We start from the raw sequence: 9,932 nt of genomic DNA, 5'->3' as shown, positions 1-9,932 counted from the left end.
ATTCATTATCAGCAGATGCAATGCTGTGCTCATGCATATTCGATGCCATGCAAAATTAAGACATATTATTCAAATGAACTCATTATGTGGTGCTATTTCAGTATACATTTGAATAGATCATTATGTTTAGCATCGAATATGCATGAGCACAGCATTGCATCTGCTGATCATGAATAAAAAACAAAACAGCAGCGAAAACCAAGAGTTGGGAGAAAAAAGAGAGCTAGAGAGATATTGGAGACATTAATGCACACTTTTGTCGTGCAGAGGTCTGATTTTAATCCTTCTCTAAACGAGACTCCCCTGCAGTGCTGGTTGGCAGATTTGATGAAAGATTTAGGTTTTATAACTGCTAATAATGCTGAACATGAAAGTCCGAGCGGCGTGCTATTCTGGTGCTCGTCACAGGAGGCAGCTGGCTTATTTGGCCTGTTTGTTGGGCATAGAGTAAGCCCCAGGTCTGGATTCCCAGTGTCACGAAACAGCCAGAAAGTTGACTCCTCATTAAAGACCAGAGATTGGTTCACATAGTGAAGCAAAGTTACTAAAATACTACTTTTTCATACCTCAAAACTCTTATCAAATATGCTGCGTTATAGCTCAACGAACTGTATTTTGATGGCTTATCTTCATGTCAGTGAAATCATAAGCACTCCAAGCACTCACAGCATGAATCCACTTTGATTTCAGAATAAATCAGATAATGACTAAGGAAAATTGTGCTGTTTCATCCAGAGGTATTTTCTTGATGATTATGAGGCAAGGCAGTTTAGTCATCATATTGAATTGTTTATATAAGACCTACTTTGACATTTCTATTAAAAATCTAGTTGAAAAACTAGATTCTGACATGGTTCTGATATCTTCAGTTAATGGAGGCAGGAGGAATTTTATGCTTGTTTTGCTCTCACTTATAAAATAATCATACAATTTTAAGTGCTTGTGGTACATCCTACACTGGCCTGTCCAAATACCATCTTAGGGGTCCCATCAGTAGGGTTGGGAACTGAGATCTGATTTTAAATCAGCACCGTTGCACTTTGGGCATCCCAAGTTCGAGTCCCAGCTTGTGGACCTTTCCTGATCCTGTTCCCCTCTCTCTCTTCCAATTCACTTCCTGTCAAACTTGCTGTATTTTCTAAATAAAGGCAAAAAAGGCCAAAAATAAATATGCTTTTCGGACATCTGTCTTCTAAACATAATGATCTATGGGCAGTAGTGGCCTAATGGTTAGAGAGTCAGACTTGTAACCTGAAGGTTGTGGGTTCGAGTCTCAGGTCCAGCAGTCAATACCACGACTGAGGTGAGACCCTTGAGCAAGGCACCGAACCAACAACTGCTCCCCGGTCGCCGCAGCAATATGGCTGCCCACTGCTCCGGGTGTGTGTTCACTACTGTGTGTGTGCACTTGGATGGGTTAAATGCAGAGTGCAAATTCTGAGTATGAGTCTCCATACTTAGGCACACATCACTTCACTTCACTTATTGAAACGGATACTGACATAGCACCACATAATGAGTTAATTTGAATAATATGTCTTAATTCTGCATGGCATCGAGCACAGTCCCAACTTGTGGACCTTTCCTGATCCTGTTCCCCTCTCTTTCTGCCAAAAAAAAAAAGAAGGCCAAAAAAAAATAAAAAAAAATAAATAAATAAATCTGGTTGAACCCAAACTTTTGAATGGTATGCTACTATGTTTGTTTTAGTATTGTTGTTTAACATATAGTAAAGGCCAGTTAGATTTTTCAGTCATTAACATCTATGTAAACACACCTTTAGCAAGAATTGTTTTATTTAACTTATTATTAAAATTATCTTTATAAATTAATTTTAATTTAGAAATTAATTTAGTTTTGTAATTATCTCATAATTTGGCAATGGAATGGCCAATTTATTTTGTTTATTTAATCCTTAAAAGTACTTCTAATTTTTTGTTAAGAAACCAGAACAGAATCGCTAAATTCTTAACGATTTCTATTAGGGCTGCGCGATTATGACAAAAATCATAATTGTCGATTATTCCCTTGAAATTGTAATTGCGATTATTAATTACGATTATCACCATTTACATTGAATGATGTTTATACCATTGTTTGATGCAACTGCATGCCGTATTTTTATATGAAAATAAACAAGCTGAAAACACTCTAACTGAAAAACTTTTAGCGCTTTTCTATAGTTTTAAGCCTCAAATGTCAACTATACATTGGATTGGTTTCTTCTTTAAATTATAAAAAAATTAAAATATGAATGGTATTATAATGTTATAATAAAACTAAAATTAAAATAATGGGAACAACCCATAAGATAACACGTAGAAAGAAAAAAACACATTTTAAGCATGCAGAATAACATAAGTGGACATTGAACGATTAATTGCCGCTTTGAACGATTACGTAATTGCGGCATTCCATAATTGTAATCGCGATTAGAAATTCCATTAATTGTGCAGCCCTAATTTCTATCCCTAGTCACAAGAGTTTCACTGCACTTGTACTAACGGTCTGAAAGGTGAATTTGGCTTTATATGATACATTTCTGCATGAAAGTGAGGGTCTCAAAGCTGACAGCTGCCTTTAGTGTCTGTTGTCAAACTGATTTCACAGTTGTCCGATGACTGAAGTCAAGCAACATGTTGCGTTGTTAAAATGATGAGCTCTAATGAGGAATAACTCTTCTTATCATTCTCTGCTCCACCACACCCCTGACAGAAGCCCTCTTTTTTTCTTTTCCTGTATTTTGTTTGACACAGGAGCCACAGTATATAAAGGTGGATTGATCATTAAAACCATCCACTCATCCCAGCTGTCCCGGTACCTAGGCTGAAAGGAGCCCCCTTTAATTCGGAGCCTGGCTTAATTGGTCGTATCTAAAATGGTTTAAGTAATTAAGATGACAGAGCCGGTCTGTGAGAGGACACTTTCCTCGTGTCCTCTCGGAGAAGTCTGGCACCTCTCTAGGGTCCTCATTATGACTCGGTCCCCACAAGTTACATGTCCTCACAAGTGAGGATTTTGACGGGTATCTCTCCAAGTTGACCTCCCACGCACACATGATAAATTCATCATCTCTACAGAAGAGCGTTTGGGATTAAGTTGGTAGTGGTGGGAGGCAGGAGGTGATTTGACAGCGTTCGCTAATGCCCACGTTAGTTTTGAAATGAGCTAACATTGTATCATGTTTTGTTGCACTGAGTAATGCGCGTGCTGCGTGTTATTGCACCAGAACAAGCATGCTAGTGGGATCCAAAAGAGACCACAATGAAAATCTGGGTTGTTAAATCTAATTTAAACCTCATAATTTACAAAGGGATTAAAAAAAGTAATTCAATTCAGATTAATAAATGGTAATAAAAAAACTACACTATTTCTAAGTAACTAATCAAGTAAATTTGTGAAATTGATCATGTACAGATGGTCGGATATTCTTCCAGGGTGTTCTTTGGATCATTCTGAAATCATGCTGGAGAACATGGTCATCAGGTTTTTAAACAAACTTGTGGAGGCATTCTGGCAAAAAGGGGGTGCACCAACTTGCTCAAAATGGGACATTTTAATCAATTTTCCAATTCAACTTTTCACAAATTGTTATGCTGATTATGTAATTTGTAATGGAGCAAAAATTTACTTAATTAGAAAAATGCAAACAATTTTCACTAGTGTTCTCAGACCACACTGTATTTCATCTGTAAAATTTGATAGACTTAGTGGTGCTTGCAACTCTGCCATGAGCATGCACTTATTGGTGTTATTGTTGCTGTTGTTGTTACTATTATTATGCAAATTATGGTGATCTATTGATTCGCAATTTATTTCACAATTACAATGAGAGAGAAAGATGTTTGAGAGAAAGAGAATCTGTCAGTGTATCTTGTAGAAAAGCTACCCAAGCAGTGTTATTTTAGCAGTAATATTTATATTCTATCATAGTTTTTATAATTTTTTTGAATTAAGTTTTAAATTTAATTTTAGTTTAATTTTTTATAATTTTGTTATGTGATTTTCTGTTTATATTACTATTTAAATTAAATGTATTTTTATAAAAAGTACTTATATTTTATATTTAATATTTAATTTATTTTTTAGAAATGCTTCATCTTAAACTTGTATCAGTTAGTTGCCAAGGCAACATTTCTAATTGTCATTTTAGTTTAGGTATTTCATCTAATATTTATATTATGTATGTATTTTGTTTCAGCATCTAACAAAACTACTTTTAATAGTATTAGTTTTATTTAACAATAATAACCCTGTACCCTGCCCTATCCATCCAAATAAAATGTTTTGCAATTATTATACATTTTATGTTTGCATATTTTCCTCAGTTGGTCAGGTTCTTAGCATCCCCCAGGCAAATCCTGAAGGCATCCCTGTGAAGGATAACTGTACAAGTAAAAGAGAATTTATACTGAAGTGTCACAGGAAGACGGTTTCACATGATCTGTTTTAACCTCTGTTTCTGTAATAAGAGGGACGAGTAGCGTAGGTCAGGATTCTGTGGTTGAAAGGCTTATGGGGTTGAAAGAAAGCCTTTGTTTGTATGCAGCTATACAGACCAAGTCAGTGACTAGATTTCTAAAATGAAAACTAGGCCGTTTGTACTTCAGCGATCAATAAATCATTGAATTTTCTTATGTTGCCTATAAATTGAAAAGGAGAGTACAGGTTTTGCGTATTTTGACCCTGATAAATGAAGTACTGTGATGAGCTATGGTCATACTACTCAAATGTATATTTAGTCATCAACATAAACTTCAACATGAAAGACTGTATCAGAACAAACACTTGTTCCCCTCAAACTAATGCTTATAGACTTACATCAGTGTGCATTCAAAAGTAACTGCACTGAATTGGTATAAAAATTCAACTCAATGATAATGTTAATCATCTAAATAAGTGCGTAAATCTAATGCCATTAGAAAGGGAAGTAAAGACTACAGATCTAATTACCTTCTGTTCAGTGAGTTTTTTTTTTTTTTTTATCTTAAAAAAAGATGAAATTGGAAGTTTCTGAAGACTATAATATAGGATAGCTTGGATCAATTTATATAGGATAAATACAGTTCCTTGTCACTTTATGTGTTTTGTATATTCCATCCAGCTGTGCTAAGTGCAGACAACGCTACTTAATAAGGTTCATTAGGATTATTGATGGGATTCTCAGTTGAGGACCATTAACAGCAAAAGATTCCCGACCGCACTGCTCTCCACATGTGCGGATGACTAGAACATATATGTCCTCAACATCAGTCAGATACGACCTCTGTCAAATGAAATGAGTGTACAACACTTTGACACTATAGCGACATGAAGTATTACCGCTGACATAGTACTGGAGCAGAATGCTTATCGCAGAGGTCATGTTTAGTCTGACCTCCCATTGTGGCTCATTTACTGGCAGGTGCTAAGACCAGGTAACACACAAATAAATAACGAAACAAGGTGCTGAATTTAAGAGTGCAGGGGTCAGAGCTTAGCACTTCTACTGTGTTCATACAACAGAAAACGCACAATTTCCAATTCAAAATGGGAACGCCGCCTCCAGCGCAGCACTGGGTGCAATGCTAAAGAGGTACGTACTGTACATGCGTAAATGAGTTGTTTAACATCAGCCGAAAGCAAACTGAACTGTGGCATTATTAGGCACAAGCAAACATTTTGGGGCATAAATGTTGTCAGATAATGTCATAACTGATATAATTGAGATTCCCCACGGACTCCATTCTTAAATAATGTAAAAATCCCAGTAGCAACAACGTGCAGCATCTATCAGATCTCAGCTGCAGCTCACAGCATAAGCTGACTCTGTTAATGACCACACTGCAATTATTCTGCCCTTGAAACTTCAAATGCATATTAATTTGACTGAATTACATTTAAGGCTTAAACTTTTCATTTCTCAAGCAGTGTAGCATTGACTCTATATGTTTGTCTTCAATGTCCCATGCTACTGGAAGGTTGCTTTTGTTATGTCAATTAAATATGTTTTTGTGAGTCAGGAGACTTTAGAAATGTGCCTTTCTATCTTTTACATATGCTTGCCACATATTTACAAGATAGAATTCATTCAACCATTACTGAACAGCATGCAACATTGTATTCAGATTGCAGAGCAAATTACTCTTATGAGGTGGTTCTTTTTAGAGAATCAAAAACACAAAGCACAACCAGTGTAGTCCAATTCCTGAACAAATTATTATTTTGAACCTGTTCTTTTTAATAATAATAAAACCTACATTGCAGCCAGTGTTGTCTGACTCACAAATGACTCTTTTGAGAAGGTTCTTTTTAGTGAATCAAAAGCATACAGTGCAACCTGATTTCTAAACAAATGACTCTAAATTGTTTCTTTTTTGGTTAATCAAATACATACATAAAAGTGTGACTTGAATCAGTGTGTTTACTGACTGGTTGTTCATAAGACAATGTAAAGTACACTATGAAAAAAAAGGAAATCATATATGAAAATATATAAAATGTTACCACATTTTTAGTTTTTAGTTTTGTATGGTTGTTTTATATTTAGCTAAGGCCAATTATCAGGTTGGATTTATGTTGCTTCTTGAAGAACTCAAAAGTCACTAAAATATGTTTATAAAATACACATTTTACATTTATTTTTATTAAAATTAACCCATTATTTGGTGATGAAATTTACATTTATTTTTCCAAATATTTATTCCTTACAACTACTAAAAGAATCGTTAATCAAATCATTAAGGTACTGGAACCAAAAGGAAGTTTCAGGAATTCTTAATGATTCCCAACTCTTCTCGTAAGCCGGTTTGATTGGTTGCAGGTTTAAACCAGGATTTTGTTGTGGGCCTTTTGTTGTAGATGCATGCAGCCCCGATAAATGTAGTCATTTCCATTGACATTTACTTAAATGCATTTGCTCCCAGTCAGTCAGATACTGTATTGTACACTCAAAGTGACAGGTCATCATGAGCCAAACCATTTTTATAGATGTACCGTATGTGACACTGACCAAGAATCAGAAAAGTGATCTATGATTATTGCACCTCATGTGTAAAACGCATTATATTTTTGCTCTAGATTTCAACTGGAATTTCACGGTCACAGGGACCTTACCTATATGCAAAGCTGTTCTCTTCGATGGAGTGTACCGCATGCATTTTGTTCCTCCATGAATATTTAATTGGCTAGAGCCAAATTATCCCATGTATAATTTAAAGCAGGCATGTTGTTGTCTACCAATATGGAGTTCCCTGGTAATTATGAAGTCAGCAGTATTTATAAGAGGTATCAATCTTCACCACAGTCAGTGCAGAGACATGTCTAGGATAAAACAAGCATCGCACAGTCATTTGTTTTCAGCTCTCCTTTTTCGAACCACACAAAGGGCAAACCATTGACTACTCCTGCACACCATCAGAAGTGTCAGTAGTATATCTAACTTAAGATTTTGTATGCTTTACCTTTCTTTGGTATATAAATGTGTGGGTTTTGCTTTAAAGCAATAATTCATCCAAAAATGAAAATTTGATAAAAAATTACTCACCCTCAGGCCATCCAAGATGTAGATGAGTCTGTTTCTTTATCGGAAAAGATTTGGAGAAATGGAGCATCGCATCACTTGTTGAATCCTCTGCAATGAATGGGTGCCGTCAGAATGAGTCCAAACAGCTGATAAAAACATCACAATTATCCGCTTGACTCCAGCTGATCAATTATGTCAATCATGTCTTGTGAAGCAAAAAGCTGCATGTTTGTAATAAACAAATTCATCATTAATACGTTTTTTAATTCCAACTATTCCTCTATGCTTAATATTGCTTTCTTCAGTGAAAAAGTCGTTGCATCTGAATCAGGTGAGAAATATGCACAGATCAAGCACCGCTTATAAGCGAAGACAGTCCAAAATGGTGGATTTTGATGTGAGAGGACAACGGGATGGACGTTTTCACTGGAGGAAGTGTTATTATGTATTATGGATTGGTATTTTCTCCAGAAGCGATGTTTTGAAAATGCTTTAATTTGAAAGGACTCTATTATCTGAAAGTTAGGCAGAATGCTACTCCACTATGGAACTCCAACAAGAAGTGTCACAGGAGACAGAAGATCGTTTAACTGTTTATATCTTTTCAGGAGGTGTGGCAATGTACATTATAAGTCCAGCATTACACAGCCATTAGGTGTGGTAACATGTGGTTTGATCTAGAATAAACAAATAAGATAAATTAGAATCTGTCTAGTGTGTACATACAATAAACATAAAGATTCACCTCATTTTACATCATATATACACGTTAATATTGCATAGAAAAATGCAAATGGCATTAAACATTTGCACTTGAATTACATGGCGCATCGCTCACCTCCAGCCACATTACACATGATATGAACTCAAACAACAGATATCGGATATACAGTTGCAACATTAAAGTGTTAATATATCATAATATAACAGGTAAATATAAAGATAAATTAACTTACATTCATGCCACCTGTAGAAGATGGCGGCAGAAACGTAACTGACGGAACTGCTGTCGACATGCAGTACTTGCACAACTACATCATATACACATCAAAAAGGCTACCCTGTACAAATATATAAGGAATTTTACATTAATGATGGATTTATATTTAAAACACGTAGCTTTTCACTTCACAAGACATTAATTGGTGGACTGGAATTGGTGGACTGGAGGCGTGTGGATTACTTATGGATTACTGTGATGGTTTTATCAGCAGTTTGAACTCTCATTCTGACGGCACCCATTCACTGCAGAGGATCCATTGGCGAGCAAGTAATGTAATGATACATTTCCGCATATCTGTTTGGATAAAGAAACAAACTCCTTTATATTTTGGATGACTTGAGGGTGAGTAAATTTTCAGCAAATTTAAATTTTTGGGTGGAATATTCCTTTAAAGCAATGGATTACATTTGTTTTTCAAGCACACTGGTTTTGCCTATAAATGTGAAGTTTTGAAAATTAAAATGATTTTGATTTTTCATAGATGCCTGAAATGTGCAGATGCTCCTTGCCAGAAAAGCTGCCCCACCAATTTGGATATCAAGTCTTTCATCACCAGCATTTCCAACAAGGTAGCACCTATTGCAATGTTTGAACTCACTCGCTCAGAAGCTACACCAAACACAATTTATTGATGTTGGATTAAGTGATAATCTCATAATCCTTTGTGTATTATATGTCTCAGTTAGTTAAACACAAGCATTTACACATGGCTTTATTTGGCCAGGTAAAATCTCCAAGTCACTGCTTGAGTCCATGTTTATAGTTGACTCTATTGTGTGTCTTCTAGAACTACTACGGTGCTGCCAAGGCAATCCTGTCTGATAACCCTCTGGGTTTGACCTGTGGCATGGTGTGTCCCACCTCTGATCTGTGTGTGGGGGGCTGCAACCTCTATGCCTCTGAGGAAGGTCCCATCAATATTGGTGGGCTGCAGCAGTTTGCTACTGAGGTAAGGTGCTCTTCAAATGCAATGGCTAAAATTGCAGATTTTTTCACCTTAAATCAAAGGTCTGGTATGGCGATCATTCAACTGAACTCGAAGCTGAAAAGTAATGTAAAATATATATTGTATGTTTGAATTCCAAGTCTCATTTTTAGACTTCAGTGGTAATTTAATGTAATGATTCCTTCAGCGGTCTACTTATGGTGCTCTCCTCTGTCTTGTACGTTCAGTTCCTCACTCACATCCCGATAACAATCACCAGGATCTTTTTAGTTCCTCTGAAAAAAGTCAGTGGAAAAGTCTTTTTCTCTGATGGAATGGGCTTTTTTTCAAAGGTGTACATCAAGAACAAGCTCAGGGTGGTAGAGGAAAAGTACGGTGACGCATTGCTGCCTCACACATATTATTTTTTCCACTCAATTATGTCGTAATAACGAGATGTTTTCTCGTTAAAACGACATCTTTTCTCGTAATAACGACAT

General features: G+C 36.0%; 1 protein-coding gene across 1 annotated transcript in view; it reads left to right on the top strand.

The window, feature by feature from the left end:
• Positions 1 to 9,932, top strand: part of LOC107677757 (dihydropyrimidine dehydrogenase [NADP(+)]) — a 177,070-nt gene that overhangs the window by 42,362 nt on the left and 124,776 nt on the right. Inside the window, exons 4-5 of the mRNA XM_016472774.1 lie at positions 8,989 to 9,076; positions 9,295 to 9,456. Of these exons, the coding sequence (XP_016328260.1) occupies positions 8,989 to 9,076; positions 9,295 to 9,456 (250 nt within the window). The remainder of the gene's footprint in view (positions 1 to 8,988; positions 9,077 to 9,294; positions 9,457 to 9,932) is intronic.

Source organism: Sinocyclocheilus anshuiensis, unplaced genomic scaffold (assembly GCF_001515605.1).
Source record: "Sinocyclocheilus anshuiensis isolate Anshui unplaced genomic scaffold, SAMN03320099.WGS_v1.1 scaffold985, whole genome shotgun sequence".
In the NCBI taxonomy this organism is placed as follows: Eukaryota; Metazoa; Chordata; class Actinopteri; order Cypriniformes; family Cyprinidae; genus Sinocyclocheilus; species Sinocyclocheilus anshuiensis.
The sequence above is the reverse complement of the archived record's forward strand: the minus strand, read 5'-3'. Positions and strand labels throughout refer to the sequence as shown.